Source organism: Halichoeres trimaculatus, unplaced genomic scaffold (assembly GCF_033239565.1).
Source record: "Halichoeres trimaculatus isolate MK-OKI-2021-1 unplaced genomic scaffold, fHalTri1.1 fHalTri1_scaffold_15, whole genome shotgun sequence".
NCBI lineage: Eukaryota > Metazoa > Chordata > Actinopteri > Labriformes > Labridae > Halichoeres > Halichoeres trimaculatus.
In genome coordinates, this window is record NW_027437193.1 from 27,525,073 (window position 1) to 27,547,682 (window position 22,610).

A 22,610-nucleotide genomic window follows, 5' to 3' on the forward strand; every position below is an offset into this window, starting at 1 on the left:
AAACAAGATGTAGCTGTCTGCTCCTGTCACACTGGACCACTCAAACTTTATAGATGTACTTGAAATAGCTTCGGAAAAAGTGATCTGAGAAGTACCAGGCACTGTGGGATAAAAATCGATTGCATTAAGGAACAAATGGATGATTATTTATGCCACTGATAACTTTTTTAAAACTGTGTCTTTACCTGTCATTGCTATTACAATGTCTTGGCACACGAAAGTGTAATATTGAAAGACCTTGAGTTTGACCTGGTAGACATGTCCAGGTCTCAGGCCCTGAATCTGTTTCTGTGTGGTTGGTGCAGTTGCCATCACCACCAAAGGGGCTATACTGGTGCTGTTCACAACTCTTAAGTCCAGTAAATAGACTGAAGCTCCAGTATAATTGCTCCACTCCACCAGCAGCATGGATGCTGAGGGAGAGGTCACTGAGGAAATGTTGCAGTCTGAAAAAGATGAGATGTAACTGTTGAAACAGTGTGCATATTGTGTCTTGATGGAGTACAACGCATTATATAGATTATCAAACGAAGGATGTTCAACTAACAAAGAGGGAGAATAAATAATAAAAAAAAAACTGATGTCTTTAGTTTCAGCAATTATGTGTTATTTTACTTTCTAATACAAAGGCTAGGCAGAAAGAATATTTACAATTTAAAGTTTTTTTTCCATTCTTTTTGAAATCAAAATCTTTTGATAGAGCTCCTATTGTAACGACTTTGACAAAAATAAGAGTAGGGTTGAATATTTCTGTGAAAGTAGGGTGATGTATTCACTGTAAATTGTATATAAAATCAGATTTTAACAATTCATCTTATGTTATTTGTATACCTTTATACATATAAAAAAATGATTTATTGCTTGAATAGGATTAAAAAATATATTTTATCATGTATGTAAGAGATAATGTACGGTTTGTGAGGTGAGCACAATTTCTATTTGACAGACTGTCCTACTTATCATCATGCAACCAGCTAAACATTGAAACATGTAGACACCAAGTTTTAATGTGATGATTTGTTTTTGTTGTCATTATTTAAATGTTTGATTTATACCCCCAAAATCATTTACCTGCAATTGTAAAGTCCTCCATTAACAACTAATAAACGAAGTTTTGTTCAATTCCAATACACTGAGTCTAAAAATTGTTCCACATATTGCTAACTGATGCTATCACATCAATCAATCAATCACATCAACAGGAAAACATGAAATCACACAGTGCGTAAGATGTGCTGTGATGAGGCTGTCTAAAAGTATTTTCAATCAGTGTTTTTGACCAATCAGAATCAAGTATTAACACTTCCCAGTCACACAGCTTGTAAGGAAGCTAGGTAATACAGCGTCACTTTGGTTGGTTGGAAGAATGGTTATTATTTGTGGGTGGTGGCCCTCTTGTGGTCGAGTAAAAACTGATCACTGACTCTGACCAGTCTTCAGTGTAGAGCAGTGGCTCTGTATGTTGAGGTGAACCACTCCAGACTTAAGCAGGTTCATTGAGATACAAGTCCTCTGTGGAGCTGTTTTTAGTTTACATTACCAGCTGAGAGGTTATTTTTGAAAAATTTGGCTTTAGATGATATTTTTGCATTTGGTCAGTGTGATAGTTTTGTGTTTTATCACAATATTTGAGTTAACAGTCTATATCTTTTAAATCAAATATTAAAAACTTTTATTCATTTTACTTAAATTTAAGTGATAATAATTGCATATAAGAACTATTAAACTAATATAATTGTAAATTTAGTATTGTCATCTTTGTAATAACAATAAAAATATCAATGATTTTAAAAAAAAACAAAAAAAAAACAAAATCTTGTGCAATCATTTATAAATCTCTGTATGCCCCCCCTCTAGTTAATGGTACCAGCAGCACTCACCTGAGCTGAAAGCTGTTTGAATCTAAAAAAAAAAAAGAAAGTTGAAATTAATGTATTAAAAACTATTCTTACAGAGTATACAGCATGGGGCTATCACAATATAAAAGAGGATTTGAATTTTTAAAAGACATACCTGCGAGACCAACACTAGGAAAACTGATAAATAAAACGTCCTCATCTTATCGTTCAGGGAGTTACATCCATTCGAGGGTCTGCACCAAACAACTTATCTTCTGAAACCTTTGCAGGCCGAGTGCTGTAGATCAACATAAAGGGAACCAATCACATCGTCCTAAATGAGGACAGGTACTTGCCTGTGGGCTACCTGTCATCATGAGAAGGAAACAAAGTATGTTTCTTTCTGGTGGAGGTGGGGGCGCTTACAATCCCCCATCCCCTTACAGTCAAACTGCATCTCCCCTGTGTTCCTGGGATATTATTGTAGTCCTGTTTTCAGTCATTACATTTGAAACCTTTTTGTATCAAAATAACTTAATTTTGAAGATTAAATGAAATATAAGACTTAATACTTCAGACTTCTTTAACCTCATATTATCAATATTTCTTTAAAAGTTTCGACTTCCTTGTAGGAAACAGGATTGACCTGTTGTAAGGTAACGGGAGCTCCATTGTATCACCCTCTGAGTGACTGCGGGAATTAAGTTCCTTCTGCTACATCCTTCCTGGATACATCTCCCTTTCTTAGAGGATGCTCTGTCATCGAGCATTACAGTATGATGCCTCCCATCGATATTATGCAATATTTTGTTGAATTTTCTCAGACCTACTTTATGTTTCTTCTTTTTCTTTTTTTTTTAACTTTTAGGTGTTGGTTTGTTTTGTAATCACAGCACTGCAAACATGTAAAGATCTTAAAAAAAAAAACAAGTACCCTCCTCTGAACAAAAAAGACAAGCTACCAGGTGATATCGTACACTTATATGTCACCTGCAACATGAAAGTGTGTGTATGTGTGTGTAATATTTTGAATGATTGAGGAGAGTTAGCCTTAAAAAAGAATCATCCAATATTAATCATCCAGTTAAGAAGGATGCCTGAAGTGTACACAGAATGGTCAAGGTTTTGCAAGTGTAAATTATGCGCTTTATCAAAAGCACAGAATCTTTAGACTTAAAATAACAACGCACATCATGTAAGTTACTGGAACAGGATCTTTTATCACCAATGAAGTCAAAAGAAAAACCGGTCCAAAGTGCATACTTGGGTATTTTATATTAAATCATTATATGGATCCAATGTGACTAAATTTTGTAAAAGTAGATTAGCCAGGAAGATCATCATCTGCAATTGTCAAACACTGTTTTGTTCTGTGAGAACACAGAATTAAAAGTGGTCCCACAATTGATCCCTGGGGCACACCAAAAACTGTAAAAAAAAAAGGTCGAGAAATGTTTAATTGCTTAAAGGAAGTTTTTAGCTGATCATTTTGGTCTTCACCACTGAAAATCCCATCTGTACAATATATAATATGACATTTAAAAAAAGTTTTTTTTTTGTTTGTTTGTTTGTTTGTTTGTTTTTTAATGTCTGACTAATCCTTAAAGAGAAACTTTTTTTTGCTTCAGTCAAGATCTTTGCTGAGTGGGATTTACTCTGATGACCTAAAGCAGTTATGATATTGTCATATGAAAACATGAACGTAATGTCTGAAATAACACTTCTTTGAAGCTGTGAAGAGGTTTATCTGAATATAGTGGAATAAAAATGATGCTTTTCTTTTTATTAGTTTTGTTTATTGACGTGATGTGTCATAATTTCCCCTACTGTGAGCTCAAAGCAAAAACCACTTTATATGAATGATACAGTGTTAAGCTGGAAGCAGTTTCAGTTCCTCATACGTCCAGCATCCCAGTCAAAGCTTGAGGGGGTTACATAAAAGAAAGTGATAGCTTGTTGCATGTTGTACTGTGTGACAAAGATCTGGTGACAATAGGTCCACACCTTTGTCCTGAGCTCTATCCGACTGTGTCTTCAGGTCTGTGTGCCCTATTGTGAACGTACAGACCATCATGTTGAAGTGTATTCACCTGAGAGTTGAATAGCTCTTCCACATGGAAGAACACGATGTTCTGAGAGAAATACACATTTCCTTAACTCCTTTTTAAATGTGGTTGTCCTAAGTAAGAAAACTTTGATACAAGGACAAAATAGTGGCAGAAACAACTCATTAAGGTAAATTCTAAAAGACGTGACCAGTTTGTCGAGAAAGTGAACAGATAAGCTTATTGTTACACCTCAAACTCCAGCTGAGGTGTAAATGATCAGAAGGTTGCTCTCATAAGCCTGCTGCTGTGTCATGTCTGTAGGACCAGTTTATTTGAAGTAGAATCAGGAATCACAAAATGAACACCACAATGTATCATTATTATTATCTATCAATTTTATTATTAAAGAAATATTAAAACCAAGCAGCAACCTCCAGTCTTCAGAAATGAAGCTGGTGCTGACATTTTAAAACTGCAATTCTTTGAGCATCCACTCGGGGCTGTCTGCAGAAACACCAGAAAACACCAACACACTAATTAAAAGTTGATCTTTACAGCAAAAGAAATGTGTGTGCAGCAGAAAACAGGTTTGGTCTGGTCTGGATATCCCATTTCTCCATTAGGGGATGATTTTTTATAACTCTGGTCTTAAAACCGTGAGTTTTGTATAATAAGAGCTGACTTCACTGATATGTAGGAACTATTGAAGTGGAGGCTAAAAAATAAGCGTGACTCAGCTTCATCCCTCTTTCTGCGGGTTGGTCATCCAAAAATAATATCAAGATAGCATTTTTTCATGCTGCAAATGACCATGAAAGGCTCTAAAACCAGATTTCCCAAACTAATTGATGATGTTACCAAAGCTACCTCATGTGTTGAACGGTCTTTGCTAGAAACAAGCATCTGGGATTACAAATTTATAGTAGTAGCTAAACGTGTCTGTAATGATCGCTTGAGCATATTACACAAAGTATTAGCATTTATTCCAAAGCAGCATGATGCTTCATCAGGCTTAGATCAGTTGTTCAGTCTAAAAAAACAGCTTCTGATGGTTTAAAAAGAAGTCACCCTGAAAAAAGGTGATGCTGTGATTCTTTGATATAAGAAGCCAAAACTAGCTTGCTGTTGCTACAGTATGTTATGGAATTAAGTTTCAAAAATCTGGGATATGACCTGCTTAAAGCATTTACTTATTACTAATTTCCCTCAACTTTGGATTTTAAGCTAGTACACCTAAACAGTCAATAATTATGTCAAAGATAATAACCAGAAGTTTATGATCATTTAAACAGGGCAAATGCAGCGTTCATGTTTCTTTCATTACATCTTTTGAGATTTTATGAAAGCATCACTTTAAGTATTACTTTTGGTTACCTAGTGTCCACACTGTAGTGACAGCTCATTGTGTCTCATTTCCATCAGTGACATGATTGGGGGTTTTTGCATGTGTTTTTGTATTTCTAAATTAAGAAATTTTGTCAGAAACTTTTAATCTCGCTTTAACTGCACTGCCTTGCCACCTTTTGGACCAGAGTCTCATGCACACTGTTGCAAAGATGTGACTTTTAACCAGGCGTGTTTGTGCTAGAACAAATTTTCTTTATTCCTGACTATTTTTTTTAATCAGTTACATAGTGCTGTTATTTAATGCGTGCCAACAAGCAAACTGTCAGTTTGTACAGCAGTTTAGTAGCTGTCCATATGTAGCCCGGTGCTCTAAGACATGTCTGTAATGTGTAACGTTAGTGAATCCTGGTTATGTCCTGCCAGTCATCTACCAAGCAGAGCTAACGTAACCTCACTCTTCATTTTATTGATAGACTCTCAAGTTTGAACAGACCACTGCAGAATAACTGCTGACTGTTGGCTGGAATGAACATTAGCACAAACAGTTTAGCTCCTGTGTTAGCCTTTAGCTCAGGCTGTATCTCTCTCCTGTTTAGCTTTCTTCTGCTCTTCTGTCCTTTTTTCTGTCTGACAGTTAGGCTCTTGTGTCCACCATCACTACAAAATTAATCACAGAAATCATTTTCAGCAGAGAAAAACACAGATCTGTCTTCTCACTACTAAACTTTGCCAGCTGGCGTGGTGTTCTCATTGAAACTTAGATGTGTTGTAAATCAATTTAGTCCTGCTCGACCTGATTGGAAAGCTACAAAGTAGTATTTTGACATATCCTGTATTGGCGCTGATAATCTCATTGTAAAGTGTGGATTGCGATCAGGCATCCATATCCAGCAGGGTTTTGACTTTTTCAAGTTGACTTAGCAACTCCTCACTTGAAGCTGGCTGATTAGCAGCTTACTGTACTTTTCTGTGAGCTTTTAGAAAGAAGATTCCTCATCCATCCAGTCAGACCAGTGTCCCCCTCTATATGTGTGCAGTTACAGGTTAGTTATACAACTTACAGGGTCAAAGAAAGTGAGTCACTGAGGCATCTGTAACCGATCCCCTGAATGACTTAGACCTACTTCATTAAGTTTCTCTTACTGGTACACATGGGATACATCTGTGGATCAGATCTATGTGGCTTCATTAAACACACACACACACACACACACACACACTGATAATGATGATTGATGACAAAACACTTAGGAATGTGATCAATGTGTTTTATTGTCATCGTCTGTCATCTGAGAGAAAATCCAATGAAAGCAGAGGAAACATTGAATCTATCTCCAGCAATTTGATCAGACGTATCATCCACCAGGGCTCACCAGGCATGACTCCAGGCTAACACAGAAGACACCCTCTGCCCCACTTTTTAACTCTGACCCCATTCTGCATCAGCAACCAGCTCTACAACCCACTGATACGTCATCAGGCCACCGTATGGAGGTCTCCTACTTTGAGATGTCCTACAGTCTTTATTTTTAGAATATGGAGTGATTAAAAATGTGTCAACGGTTATGTTAAATTTTCAGTTTGAGGGAGTTTCACTGTAGAAGTTTCTGCATCAGATCAGCTTCAGGGACAGGACGTTTTGAGTCCAACAGCAAGAGAAGTAACACACAGCCCACTTTGAAAATAGGTATTATGGAGAATTTATTCATAGACATTACTGCATTTTTTTTTTTAAATCCTCTTTACATTTTTTTTTATGTCATGTTGAAGTTTTTAAGCTTTTCTTTGATATTCATAGGATTTTTTATTCACCCATTCTGCACAGTACTTCTTTTTTCCAAACAGGAGTGATATTTAATCTGTGTATATTGACTCTTCAAGTTGCTGTTGGTGTAAACACATTCCTTTTTTCATGTTTGGTGGTTGGTGGTGATGGGAGGCCTCCCCTGTGGGGTAAGAAGACAAGAAAGATAAATTATCAACATGGTCTCAAAGGAGGCACAGCTGCCTTCAACATCTTATATTGTTCATAACTTCAATTAGTGGGCGCTTTGTGCTAGAAAACTGATGCCATGCAAAGCTCAGCAGACTGCTTTGTCATATTGAGTCACCAGCTGTTAAATTTCATCAAATTACACCCACCCAACCCGTCACAATGAGACGTCTGAGTCACGTTCCCGCAGCAGCTCTCTGTGTTAACAAACCTGAGTCACGTTCCTCTTTATTCTCCTCTTCATGTTTTAAAGACAAAAAGTCCCAGAGGTAACGACTGATAGAGATCACGTGCTGCGTGTTCGTGTTTCCTCTAGCTGTACTCAAACACTGGTATGTGTTGTTGGAGCAGAAAACTACAAGTAAAGTGTGCGTGATGCTGTCACATAACACCCTAAAAGCTGTTCAGCTTTTGGCACAAGAGATTTGTCCTGTGAACCGAGGTCTCATCTGTGTTTGTTGCACGTTTGCAGTAACACAACACATGCACATGCATGTTACTTTTCCCCTGGTGGGTACTTAAAATGTGTTCACACGATAATGCATTGTTTACTGAAAAACTGTTCAATAACAGCAAAACTTACCACAGTTAACGGACACTGCGTCTCCCGGGAGAGATCACTGAGGAAGCAGATGGATGAGAAATCAAAGATTTAAGCAGCTCATAGTTTGGAGTTTCAATTTTCATGTAGACATGTCAGTACAGACTCAGAGTTTCGAGAACAGAAGTTTTAATATTTTAATTTATAAGAACATGTACATCTGTATCTACATTCTGCAAGCTTAGCTATACTCAGCAAAAAAAAAAAAAAAAAAGAAAGAAAGAAAAAAGAAAAAGAAAAGGTAATAAGAAAGTGCCGCCCTAAAATACTCTTGTAATTGCACATTCAGACAAATAAAATATGTTAGTGTCAGATAAAAACTGACAAAGTTTTTAGAGGATACTCACTCATTCCAGCATTACTTCCTGGGCAGGGGACTGAAAACAAAAAAACAAACATAAAAGCATTTTCTCCCCCCAAGTTCAACACAAACTCTGAGAATAAACTTGTGTGTTGTTGATGTTTGAGAGGATACAACCAAAAACAGTCTAGGACTCACCAGAGTACAACCTGGGTTGACAGAAGTTCACTTTGACCCCATCCACTCCCACTGGTGCTGCCACCACTGTGTACACGTCCCCACACGTTTCCTCCAGGATGTCACAGTATTTGCTGCGGGCTGCTTTGCAGGTGTAGTTGGCTCCCGTCCCGTAAAGCTCTACTATATGGTCCAGGACTAGAGGACCAAAAACACGCCAGTACACCCGGAGGGTTTGTGGTGCTCTGCGATAGAGCTTAACGCTTATGGGACAACAGGCACCTACAGGAAAGAATCACCAGAGTTTGGTCACAGATGTTGGATATTTTTAGATTTTGGCCGCAGTTTGTTCAAGTTTAAGTTTCTGGAGCCAAAGTGAAATTGTACTACAAATGTTTAGCCTGAATTTTATCCAAACCCTCAATTCATACAGTATATATGGCAAATAACTCATAAAAGTACTCAGAACTGAGCCCAATGTATTATATGCCTGATAAATATACATACAATATATTCACAGATACCTTTTTCCATGTAATAGTTTTATTCCTGCATTTCTTGGACTTGTCTGTGACTCTAAGTTGCTGACTTAAATATTTACACCAGTAAATTACCTCTTAAAGTGACAAAGACATTTTCTTAAACGTTCTGTGAGGAGGATCTGTTTTAATTGGACTGCATCGCCACCTTTTGGCCTGGAGTCTCAAGTACACTGTTGGGAAGATGTCACTTTTAACAACATGTGTGTTTGTTTTGGAATTAAATTGAGATCAAGTTAAAAAAAATCTTTGTTCAAGACAACTTTTTGCCTGATACAACACAACAAGGAAACATTGTAAGTTTGTATTAAGTTTAGTTGTCGTCTACAATTTGCGCAGCTGGCAGCTCTAAGACATGTCTGTAATGTGTAACTTTAGTAAATCTTGGTCATGTCCTGCCAGTCATCTACCAAGCAGTACAGTTACGAAGCTCTGTTGTTTGAAACATGCTAACAAGCAAACTGTCAGTTCGTACATCAGTTAAGTAGGCATCCATACATAGCGCTAACGCTCTGAAACTCCTCACAGCCCCTTCAAGTTTTATTTTAATGACATAAATCATCTAACCTTATCATTCATCCCCAATTAAAGTTTCTTTTTTTGACTTCATGTTTGTTTGTCCTTACTTGATGAGAATCCATGATGTTTGCACTCTGACTTGTGCCCTGAGCTGCTGATGGCCTCCAGAGTGACGGTGTAGTTAGTGCTACAGGTGATGCATCCCATCAGGCAGTGGGTGTCTAGTGTGTGACACTTTGCGTTACCCCGGGAGGACGTCAGGGAAGTGATGTAGGAGCGGGCGCCTCTGCCAGGTGACCAGGTCACGTTAGTCATCGCCTGGGTGACCTGAGTCACATTTAAAGACTCGGGGCAGCAAGGACCTCAGGGAAGAAAGAAAAAATAAATAATCATAGATAATCAAAGGTATTTATTCAATCTTCATTTGATGTTCTTTGTAGAATGAATTAAAAATGCTATGATGTTTGTGACTCCCTTTAAAGAGAAGCAGTATAAAATTTGTAATACCAAAGGAGTCAAATCTACAGGTACCAGAATGACCAAAATATTTCACTTTATGAACAAAAAATGTTTCACCTGGACTTGAATTCTTGTGAATACCAACAGTACCATCATACCTGTTTCTAAAAGGTGAGTGAAGCCCGGTAGACTTTTCCCAACCGTTGTTTTTGCCACAGCCATGACCTCATAGACTGACCCACAGGGCAGCTGTGTGAGATCACAGGAGTTGTTTGTTGCATGACATGTGTGTGTGTCTTGGCGTCCAATGGCAGTGATGGTATAATTTGTGTTGGGATTGTTGGGGTTACTAAAGAAGACCCTGTATGTATGGCCACTGGTCTGCGTTATGTTTAAGATCTCTGGAGCACAGGGAGCTGCAGCAGGGGGACAGGGAAAATCAAGAGTTACAAGATTATATTCATTAGACCAAAACACAGATGTCGGTGTGTCTTCTTTTTCATCTTAGGTTAACATTGTGACACTATGTTATGTATAATGCTTGATACTCCTACACATAGTTAGAAAATAGTTTAAAAAAAAAATCTTGTGTCTAACAACGCAATTGATCAAATTTTCTCGACAAGGAAACTGGGCAAGGGGAGCCCACCTGCCCCAGCAGAACGTTTGCAGCCGAGTATACGATCGACTCCTGGGATACTTGGAGGACCATTTGCTTGTGGATGTGTTCCGTTGAGGATGTTGAAGATGTCTATATATTTGGCGTTGTGACAAAAGGCTTTCTGCTGTTAGGAGTTGACGGTTTCCTGATGAATCGCAAACTTCAGAAGACGCAAGCAGCACTTTTGGCAGTCGACAAGCTGCCCATCACTGAGGGAATGTGCAGGACTGTCAACTAGGGATGGGTACCTTTCACATTTAAAACGATACGGTACCAATGCCTGGTACCTGAAAATCAGTATGGGTACTCAATGGTACCAATTTTAGGTACTTTTTGTGGTTATCTAGTATCTTCAATATGTAACCTTGCAATGTTGTGTTCATGTCCAGCATGGAAAATCACCTACTCTTCCACTCCCTCACAGTCACAAGGATGCATTTAGGAACCTAAACATGGTACCTTTTGATTTTACCTGAATCGGTACTCTGTTAACCTTGCAGAGCAGACGGACCTGCCTGATTCAGTTTCTGAACTCCTGCAGATCCATCTTGCCAGGCACCAATGACCAATGATTTCACTCGGCTAAATTCTAACCGGCCCAATCGGGGTAGAGAGGCGGGAGCTGTGGGAGCAGACGTGACTTCAGCAGACTTTCGTACTTGTCAGCGTTCCTTTGATTCTTAAGTTAAATTTATAAAAACGGAAGCTGTCGTCTAACGCCTTTTTCTCAGCTATTTCTCGTGATTCAGTAGTTGATCATCTATTGTTTCTCAGGAGCATCGAATCACATACACTACGTTATACCGTGGCTTGATGTGGATTGGTCCATGGTGAGTGTGTTAATCAGAACGGTCATCCAATCACCAGCTGCAGATTTTTTTAAAGTCCTGCCTCTGAAAACAAATCAGAAGAGCTGCTACCCAGATGGACTTGTGAAATAATTCCGTGGCGGATAAATGAAACTGTCCGTCTGGCGTGTCAGGTTAGTACTCTGTACCTCTGACGGAATTCGGTCGGTACCTATAGAAGTTCCTAATTTGGTACCCATCCCTACTGTCAACACTCAGACTCAAGTCATTGGCAAACTTAATCGCAGGCAGGATAGGATGGAGAATACCTTGGAAAAGTTGTGAGCTTGGCTCGGCTGTAATGGGCCACCAAATAAGGTCATTTGGCACGCCAGAGATGACCAGTAAGACTCTATAGCAGATGTAAAATTTTACAATCTGCCTGACCCAAACAATTTTTCTCACTCTTTCAGCTCCTCTGCTTGGGCCTTGGTAGGCTGATAGCTCTCTGCTCTCCTGGATGGTATGCAAACAGATGCCCTCCCCCCTCCCATCCTGCACCTTTCTCCTGTGAACTTGTCTCTGGATCAGAACCCTTTGAAGTCTACTGTTAATTTTTGCTGTAAAGATTTGTTTTCTTATTGGCTTGGTGTGTGATCGTCAGTGTTTCTGCAGCCAGCCTCAAGTGGAATCTGAAAGAACTGCAGATTCTTGCAGGCTTTGTATTTTTAGACCAGAGGCTGCTGCTTGGTTTCAAAGAACTCCTTCTCTCAATTTTATGAGTAACTATTAAAAAAAAGTGTGTTTTCATGATACAATAAATAAAGTTTCCACAAACCTTCGACCATCATTCATTACCTGTCTCATGAGTGTGTGGTCTACAGGTGCGGTTGCATCCCCGTAAGTCGCTGCATGGTGTGACAGTCACAGAATAAACTGTGTTGCACTTTAAGTCCGACAGCACACACACAGGTGCCGTGTCATTACAGCGGATAACATCATTGGTCTGTGCTGCTGTTGTCTCATACTGCTCCGCCCCTTTGACCACCAACCACGTAATCTTCAAGGTCTCCGTAGAAACAAGCTTTACGTTGACATCCTCTGGGCAGCATGGGACTGGAGAAGAGAAGGGACGGAGAAATGCAACGATGAATGAGTTGAGCAATGGATACTGTGCAGATTACTTTATGTTAGGTCATCCTTTGTTTTCATAGCACATCATCCTGCAGGTGTTTGAAGTTTAGGAGGTCCATTTCATCACTAACTTCTCAAAGAAATGTACCTTGTAGTTATATAAAAATGAAATCAGCCTCTTCTTTTTCTGATCTACATCTACAGCTCTTATTTTACAAAATGAACTGGTGTCACCAGTAGCTCCTGGCAAATGAAGCCATGCCAGAGAGCTAAATAAGATGAGCTGGTATTGTGAAGAGAAGTGGCACACCCAAGTTTAATATAGCCAGTAGAGTGACATTGATACACATGTGTCTCTTTCTTCCTGGTATCTCAAAATATCTGCTCTGAGCTAAGTTTATCCCTACGACACAGTTCCATTATTCAAGATTACTTCGTCATCTACGTTTTTTTCAAACTCAGCTGCCAAAAAGCCCTGAGATAATGATGCCTGAAACTCAAAATGGGAAGATGTACCACAGTAGGAAAGAAAGGGATTGTGGGCATTTGTTATGTTGGACAGGTGTCGTTGAGCCACCGCATGCTTATCCAAGATGTAAGTGAGGAAATCTGGTGACTGGTATCATGCGATGTGATTTTACTTTGGAAAAATGTTGTTTTCCCTACTAGTGGTATAGTTGCGAACTTGTGCATGGGTGCTTGAGCCAGCCCCGTTGAAGGGGAAGACGGTGGTGAGGTAGGTGTGGCCACACATGCTGGAAAATGGGCAGTAGGTTTCAGTGGTGTTGCATGAATGCTCCGTCCCGTCATCCCTCTTTATGAAAGCCATGTAGTACTCAACCAAGGGCACCTCATCCCACACCACTGAGCCGTTTCCAGCTGTAGGCTCCTCCACCCAGATGTTTTCTGGTGGACATGGATCTAAAAGTGACACAGACACAGTGACAGAGATTTTTTTTGAGAAAAATATGGACTTAGATAAGTTGCTGTATTTTGGAAAAATGCCCATTTGCTCTCATCTTAAAAGTCATGTGACATTAGTAGTACGATTAGTGCAAGCTTAGCATGCAAACAAATTCTGGGCTTAACAGCTAACCAGGCTTGGTCCAAAACAACACAAAATGTTTGCTAGCACCCTTGGCTTCACCTTAGGAAAGTTTCAAGCGACATGCTGTTTTTTTTAGTTAGAGTTGTAGGTTTTTGTGCTTTGCCAATTTTCAAAACAAATGAATGGATCCCAAAAGTAGGTTTGGGACATTGAAGGTAGAGGTAGCTTTTTGTAACTTTTTGTGTTATGCACTAGCTTATTCTGCAAGCTACCTTTTTGGATCCTAGCTTGTACCCATGAAGTTTGTTCTTGCATAGAAGCTTTTCTGCTTCTGCTCTGGGCAATTTAAGTAAATTATCTATTTATCAACTTAATTGTGACCTGCCAATGGACTGCAGATGTAAATTAGCTATAAGCTAAGTCTAGTACAACGCATCAAATGGTGACATTAATGTTAAATATTGTACACGGTCCATGGTCTCTCCTTTATATATATATATATATATATATATATATATATATATATATATATATATATATATATATATAAATGTATATACATATATATATATATACATATATATATATATATATATATATATATATATATATATATATATATATATATATAGTGGTTTTTGGAGCTGCTAGCATCAGCTTTTCATTTCCTCCTGTAAAGCTTATGGTAACTTATTCAGCTAGCTAGCTAGATTAACTAGGTTTCCCAAACTTTAGCCAAACTCCTGTCTTTCATGCTAATTTTTAGCATTACGTAAATTGATAACGTTTCCCAAAATGCTAAACTTCTTTTTTAAAATGTAACTACTTAATGGGGTTGCGTGTGATATACCCACAAGTGATGTAGTCCACAGGTTGCGAGGGGCTGCTGGGACCACCTCCGTTAATGGCTGCAACGAAGACTGAGTTGTTTTGTCCACACTCCACAGGCACGATAAAACAGTAACTGCTGCCCGTCGAAGTACAGTTTTGGCCACTTGTACTCCAGGCAATGTAAAAATCAGCTCCCTGCACGAGTGACCAGTAAATTGTGATCCCAGTAGTCCGACCCTGAGTCACCTGGATGTGGATCACATCTGGGCGCGAAGGACCTGAAAATTGATCATTAGGGAAAAAAAGAAATTAGATGACTATTTTTTATCAATGGCTTTTGGAGTTGTGTGTTGTTGTAACAAAGATGTGGGATGTTTTCACTTCACTTTTGAGGATCTGTCATGTTGTCCATTGTTTAAACCCCAGTGTTTAAATGTAAGTGGTTATTTATTGATTGATTTTCCCACGTTTATGACGTTTTTTTGTAGTCCTTACGTATGATTTGGCACACTGTGAGGTCATCTCCGACCCGACCCTCAGAGTCCCAGGCCAGGCCCTTGATGCAGTAGGTGGTCCCAGCTTCAAGACCATCAAAAGTCATTGTGGTTTCAGTGGTGTTCAGTTTGAGGCGGGAGCTGGAGCCCTCTCGGATGATGCAGAGTGTGTAGAGGACAGCGTGCTCCACTGGGGTCCAGGTCACGAGGATGGTTCCATTGTCAGGGGAGCTTGTGTTCAACTTGGGTGCCATCACCACTGAAAACAGATACAGGGAGAGATGAAGGGGGTGTTAAAAGAATACGTTAAAACACACGTTAAACTCTTAAATTTATTCTCTACTTTTTAACTCTCTCCCTGCCAGTTCAAAGTTATGGCTGTGGAATAGAAAAAACATTCTTTGCGATTATGTTTCATTGATTTCTCCTACAGGAGGAGAGACAACCCAGTTCTCATGGTTTAGCTTTTCATATCAGGAGAAAAGCGCAGTGCAGAGGCATGGATATGGTTTCCATACCCCTGCAATGGCAGCAAAGAGTAGAGACTCAGAGACAATGGGCGGTGAAATGACACGCCGTTATGGCCGGCGGAGTGAGATAACAAGCTATTGTCAAACAGGAACAACAGCAGGGCTACGTTTCACCCCTCATAGGATGATTATCATCTTGAGTAAACTGCTTCTTATGTGTAGTGTCTAGACAAGTGAAAGTTGCAGTGAAACATTCATTATCAATGTCAATCTATATGTTATCGTTGTTGATGCAATTATTCTCCTTAGACAAATCTCCAGGGTTTGCTCCCACCTGTGTGGGCCTTGGCTCGTTCTGAAGGCTGGCTCCTTCGCCAGATGTCGACAGACATAACGCTCAGTAAGTATTGGGTGTAGGGCTCGAGGTCCAATACAGTTCCTGGGGAGCTGCTCACCACCGTCTCAGAGAAATGATCACCATCCACCGACTCTGCCCTCAGGATGTAGTGGGTTGCCCCGGAAACTTCTGTGAACTCCACAGTGACGCTTTCACTGCGTTTGGAGTACGCCTTATCAATGACGGGGACCTCAGGGGCTGGAAAACAAATAAAGGATTACAATTAGCAGAACAAACATCAGTGAAAACTATTTCAATCTGAAAAATTGGTGTGTATTATGACACCAACATGAGACAATAGATTGTGCTTTTACACGAAGTATTTTACTTTTCTTAAAAATGAAGCTATTTAAATTTACCAGTAAGATCACAGCAACAACTTGTGCAGTTAAGCCCTTCTTAAATTATTTATTTATTCAAACAAACTTCAAAAGATTAAGAAAATTGACTATAAAAGTGCCCTGGAGCTAATTAGATATGATCAATAACAGACAGGCAGCAGAGTATTTCTAGTGAAACTGTTCTGAAGGTTTAATTTCTTAAAAACTCATGAACGTTTTTTTTTTTAAAGATGCTATCAGGAGGGTCTGTTTTCACTGGACTGCCTCGCCACCTTTTTGCCCGGAGTCACCCGCACACTATCATAATGACTTTTAGAGGTGTGTGTGTTTGTTTTGAAATTAAATGAAGTTTGGATTTAAACAAATTTTCTTTGTTCATGACAACATTTTACAAGAGACAATGTGCCGAGGCAAGGTATAAATCAGCACAGATTTGCAGCAATACGGTGTACAATGTGACAACAAGCAAACAGCTGGCTATACATATCACTATCTGCAGCCTGGTGCTCCGACGTATCTGTAGGCTAATATGACAACAGGCAAACACTGTCAGTTTGTATTTAGTTTAGAAGCTGTCTTTTCTTAGAACGGCTGGCATCCTGGTGCTCTTATACGTGTCTGTAATGCGTGACACGTTAGTTAATCCTGGTTAGCTATGACCTGCCAGTCATCTACCAAGCAGAGCTAACGTAACCTCACTCTTCATTTTATTGATAGACTCTCAAGTTTGAACAGACCACTGCAGAATAACTGCTGACTGTGGGTTGGAATGAACATTATCACAAACAGTTTAGCTCCTGTGTTAGCCTTTATCTCGGGCTGTATCACTCTCCTGTTTATCTTTCTTCTGCTCTTCTGTCCTTTTTCTGTCTGACAGTTAGACTCATGCGTCCACAATCACTACGAAATTAATCGCAAAAATCATTTTCAGCAGAGAAAAACACAGATCTCTGTGTTTATCTCTTCTTGCAACTGAACTTTGTCAGCCGGCGTGGTCATAGAGACTTAGATGTGCCATAAATCAATTCGGTCCCACAGGACAGTGTTTCTCAAATTATTTTCAGACCAAGGACCACTGATCCTCTCAGAAGAATTTTGTGGACCACCACCAGCTAAATAGCCCCACAACAACACTTTCTAGCTTTACCTGATGTAAGTGCCCACACATTGAAGAAGTTTAAGGCCTGTTAACATGCCACGTAACCAGCTCCAATACTCAGGAAGGGATATAATAATCGCACAACTCAAAGCATTGGTACTGAAATTGGTTGTCAGTGCTTTTATGGACCAATTTTTGTAGATTTTATCAATTTGTGAAGCAGCCCTACACTTTGCACAAAAAACCTCACAATTTCCTCACACTCATTGCAGACCACTTGGAGGCACTGACGGACCACTAGTGGTCCATGGACCACAATTTGAGAAACGCTGCCGTAGGAGAAGTAGAAGTAGTTTTTCAAAATAACCTGTAACTTGTAATATTGGCACTGATTATCACATTTTATAGAGTGAATCACAATCAGGAATATATATCTAAGGGAGAGTTTTGCAAGATCACTTTCAAACTCCTCACAGCTCCTTTAAAGTGCCTGAAGTATTTTATTAGCTTAAAAGTTGAAACTACAATGCATGTAAACATGATATAAGTCTGGGGAAAATGTGTAAGTTCGGCAGAGACCTTCACATTTTCATCTTAATAGACTAAAGTAAATCTGAGAGTCATCACCAGTGGTCTCTTCTATCTCTGCACTGCTAAGGACTTGGGATGACGTGTCCATGGCTTCTATCAGCACGCTGTACGCTGTGCTGGGGGACAGCGAGTTGACTGAAGCCATCACAGTGTTGCTGCTGAACTGGGCGAAGACCGATGGTTCCAGAGAGTTCTTTGGTGTTGCTGTGATCTTGTAGGAGATGGCTCCAGTTAGACCATTCCACTGAACTGTAATACTCCCGGACGTGACCGTCATTACCGTCAGGTTGATGTCTGAAGGAGATGGAGATGGAAACAAAAGGATGCATTCAAAAGGGGATCAAACGTCAAAAACGGGATGCTTAAAAATATTTCTCATTTCAGAAGTCAAACTGAAATAAATCTCTAAAACAGGATAATTTAAATTTTTTACATCTCTCAGAACATTATGAAATATGTGAAAAGATTATTTTACCATTTTCAGCAGCACAAATCTGAAAAAGACAAAACACGATGCATGAATGAATAAAAAAATAATAATAAAGAGAGAGACATAACTTTCGGATAAATCTCAGGAAATATAATCTTTCAAAGACAAGGACATCATTCCAGCGGCAGCTGCCTGGTGGTATTTCGCAGTATATCCTGAGGCCTATTATGACCTGTATCATGTTCTAGGAGCATTAGAGGCAGCAGGCTGCACATTACCCTCACTCAGCGCTGATTTCAGGACTGGTCAGTGCAGGTATTTCTTTCAGGTCTGAATGAATTTGTCTATTGAGCTACAGTCAGGCTGCCACACGCACCTGTTGACAGCCCTGACACTCAAAAGAGCCCCTGTGTTTCAAAACTGCTCTCCTATATGTGTTAGCATTCACCTGACTATGTTAAGCATGCTCTAGGAGAGATGTTCAAATAAGAGTTTTTATACTTAAATAATTAGTGAGAATGGTCAGAAATGATCCCCACACAGTTAAACAATAAGCTTGTCTTACCTCTGTGAAGGCCAACAGAAGAAAAAGTTTCAGCATCTTCATCATCGTTGTTCCCATTCACGCAGGTTTTCGTCGGCTGCCTGGAGGCAAGATGCGTGATGCTGTCTCTCAAAATGACTTCAGAGACACAGCTCAAGCTTAAATTTGACTTTCTTTTCTCTCACTCCCACTTTTCCCTCCCCCTCCTGGCCAGATGAAAGGACAGGTACTGTTTTGTTTCAGCAAAATACCAACGAGCCCACAGGCTGTAACTCCTCCCCAGGGGATGTCTGGGTGGGGAGAAGGAAGCTCACCTTTGTTGGGAAAAGGATGCAGATTAAACCATCATCTCTTTTCAAGCTTTTTGTTTCACAACTGTTGCTTTTATCTGCATAAATTAACTGTTTTGTTTCCTGTCTTGACTGAGATCTGCATCACATAGAATGTAAACCTGCAGCTAAATGATCCCTGGGATGTACAGTATGTAATATGATTAAGCTTCCCATCTTGGAAGAAGACGAGAAGGAAATGTGCCAGCTACCCTCAATCAATCAATCAATCAATCAATCAATCTTTATTTATATAGCGCCAAATCATAACAAATGTTATTTCAAGACACTTTACAAAAACATTTACAGGTCTAGACCCATAAATGTTAATAAAATTTTACTAGCAGAAACCCAACATCAAGACAAGATAAGGAGTCTTATCTTATCTTAATCCACCATGAGTACAGGACTTTGCAGCATTTAGCAAGTTACAATGGCAAGGAAAAACTTCCCTTTAACGGGCAGAAACCTCGGACAGAACCAGACTCATGTTAGACAGACATCTGTCTCGACTGTGTTGGGGTTAGAGAGAGACAGATAGAGGAGAGAGAGTGGGAGAGAGAATGGGGGGGGTGTAGGGATACACACACACACGCACACGCACACGCACACACACACACACACACACACACACACACACACACACACACACACACACACACACACACACACACACACACAGAAAGGGAGAGAGAGAAACAGACGCAGTCTGAAGTTTGGTGCTGTGGCGACAGTTAAGGAGAAACCAGCAGGCCAAATCCAAAGCCGTAGCAGCTGGTGTCGGACAGGAGCACAGCAGCAGGCTATCTAATTCAGCGATCCCCAGGAACCTACAAGACAAACTCAGACCCTCCCAGAGAGGTGTATGGTCAGTAAATATAACAGGACATTAAGACTAGAAGGTAGACTGACAGAAAAAAAAGGGAAACAGGAGCCCTGTGTGTCAGTTCCCCCCAGCAGTCTAAACCTATAGCAGCATGACTAAGAGCTGGTTCAGACCTGATCCAGCTCTAACTGTAAGCTTTATCAAAAAGGAAAGTTTTAAGTCTAAACTTAAAGGTTGAGACCGTGTCTGCTCCCCGGACCTCAACCCGTAAGTTATTCCAAAGAAGAGGAGCCTGATAACTAAAGGCTCGACCTCCCATACTACTTTTAGAGACCCTAGGTACAACGAGAAGACCTGCATGTTGAGAACACAAAGACCTAGACGGATTATACGGAATGATTAAGTCTTTAAGATACGATGGCCTGATGCCATTAAGCGCTTTGTAAGTCGAAAGAAGAATTTTAAACTCTATCCTAGATTTTATAGGTAACCAGTGTAGAGACGCTAACACTGGAGAGATGTGCTCTCTCCCCCCAGTCCAAGTCAGTACCCGAGCGGCAGCATTCTGAACCAGCTGAAGAGTCCTAATAGACTTATTAGGACAGCCGGATAAAAGAGTTACAGTAGTCCAGCCTAGAAGAAACAAAAGCATGGACTAGTTTCTCAGCATCGCTCCGAGGCAAGATGTGTCTAATTCTCTTGATAATGCGAAGATGAAAAAATGCCGTCCTTGAGACCTGTTGGATGTGAGAGTTAAAGGACAGGTCCTGATCCAAAAGAACTCCCAGGTTCCTGACAGTGGTGCTGGAAGCCAAGCTGATGTCGTCAGAGGCGGCGATGTTGTTCAAGAAAGCTTCTCTGAGATGTTTAGGTCCAAGAACAATGACTTCAGTCTTCTCTGAGTTCAGCAGTAAGAAGTTTCTGCTTATCCAGGACCTTACGTCTTTGAGGCATGCTTCAAGTTTAGATAAGCGGTTGGTTTCTTCAGGCTTCATTGACAAGTAAAGCTGAGTGTCATCTGCATAGCAGTGAAAGTTTATGGAGTGTTTCCTCAATATAGTGCCGAGAGGAAGCATATACAAGATGAACAGAATCGGTCCGAGCACTGAACCTTGAGGAAGTCACTCAGTAAAACTGTGCATGTGTGTGCTAGTCACTTCACGGCCGACTGCTTTTCCAACTTTGGACAGTACAACAGAGGGCTAGTGAATAGACTGGTCCTGAATCCAGGCGCATTACCAACCATCCACCAACAAACCTCAGACCCTGGAAATGTGAGTATTTTAAATGCTGTGTGCTGTGGAGCAGATGTAAGAGCTTTTCCTCAGTGTCCCCCCTGTCTCTGTGTTAGCTTCAGGATGCTAATTGTAGCTGCAGTTAGCCTGTTGTTTTAGCCTGTAATGTTACGGTAAACAAGCTTCGCTGTTTTCTAAACATTGTGCACTCGGAGCTCGTGGCGCCACTCTCAGTGACGTGGAAGAGCGGGGCGGTATCAGCGGTGGCTCATTTACATATGAAGGCCACGCCCATTAAATCAGAGCGTTCTGAGGCGCTATAACAGAGGGGCTATGAGAGCCTGGAAACAATGCTGCTGTGCTTGATTTATTGGATTTTTGGACCAAAACATGTTACTACCATTTCATGAAGACATCAATGATCCATATTAAACTGCAGGAAAGGAGCAGAATATGGGACCTTTGAGGAGAGTACACACAACAGGACAATCAGGCTGACTTTTGTCCTGATTTCCCCCTTATGATCAAAACTAGCAAAGGCCCGATTGTCTGAAGACATGTGTGATTTTTCTGTGGTGTGGGGTGTGTTAAGAGTGATTTCTTCTGGTCGGGGTCGCTTGGAAGGCCTCAGATTCAGAGATCGTAGATAATGAACATGTTTAACAATTGCGACTAAAAATCCTGTAGTGTGTGTGGAGCGCTCTGAGAGGAGCCGAGCAGGTACAGCGTGTAATGTCAGGTGTACCGGAGCAAAGCCAATCAAGACACAAGCTGACTCAGCTGACTGACTGAAGAGGAAGTAAGAAATCTATCTGAATGACTTTACTCACTTCCAATTTGCATTGTTATCTAACAGCCCACATCCACGCCGTTTCCACAACCTTTTCCAGAAGCCCTTTTCTTATGTGTGTTTTTCTAGAGTTCGAAAACAAACATTTTTGCTTTTTCCCGTACGTCTGTCGCGTTAACACCGAAGTCACGTTTTACTATGCGTGAAGAAGCTGAAGCTTTGCTGAAGAGTCTGTTAGTGTGTGGTGTCCTTGGAGTGCAGACCACACACTGTAAGATCAGGAGAGAGAAATCTTGTGCGATCTGTCTTTTGTTATCATCAAGTGTGTGCTCTCTAAATGTGTGAAGTTTTGGAGAATCCTGTAATATTTACCTGCCTTCACTTAACTAAAATGTTTAGGTTTCTGTACTTTACTTGAGTGGTTATTTTTTTAGATGACTTTTTACTTCTACTCCTTACAGTTTCAGGCAAATATCTGTACTTCGTACTCATATTTTAAAAGTAGCCTCACTACTCCTGTTTTATTCCAGCTTGTCGCTGCTCAAAAAGACATACCAAAAAAAAGAGTAAAAACCCCAGTAATTGTGTCATCTGGAGAGTAAATTTGATTGTGGATGGTTGGGATGTATAAACGTAAAACCATTCCAACACCCTATTGGTTTGTACCTGATCCTTCACACCTGACACTACCACACCACACTTCAGCAACAACATTACAGAGGTATGTAGTATGGTATGAAGATGTCCCTGGCAGAGAAACAGGAGGGGGATGAACTATAT

At 40.2% G+C, this 22,610-nt stretch overlaps 1 protein-coding gene across 1 annotated transcript; it reads right to left on the reverse strand.

Annotated features, from left to right (window-relative positions):
- Positions 1–6,651: 6,651 nt before the first annotated feature.
- On the reverse strand, positions 6,652–18,728 carry fndc7a (fibronectin type III domain containing 7a). Its single transcript, XM_074688855.1, has 14 exons — positions 18,672–18,728; positions 18,152–18,170; positions 17,713–17,970; positions 15,583–15,843; positions 14,780–15,037; positions 14,308–14,562; positions 13,072–13,326; positions 12,130–12,387; positions 9,981–10,238; positions 9,471–9,725; positions 8,327–8,587; positions 8,175–8,204; positions 7,810–7,846; positions 6,652–7,179 (listed from the first exon to the last, which is right to left on the reverse strand). Exons 1-13 carry the CDS (start codon positions 18,726–18,728, stop codon positions 7,815–7,817), a joined length of 2,457 nt encoding a protein of 818 aa, XP_074544956.1. The 3' UTR covers positions 6,652–7,179; positions 7,810–7,814.
- Between the last annotated feature and the right edge of the window lie 3,882 nt (positions 18,729–22,610).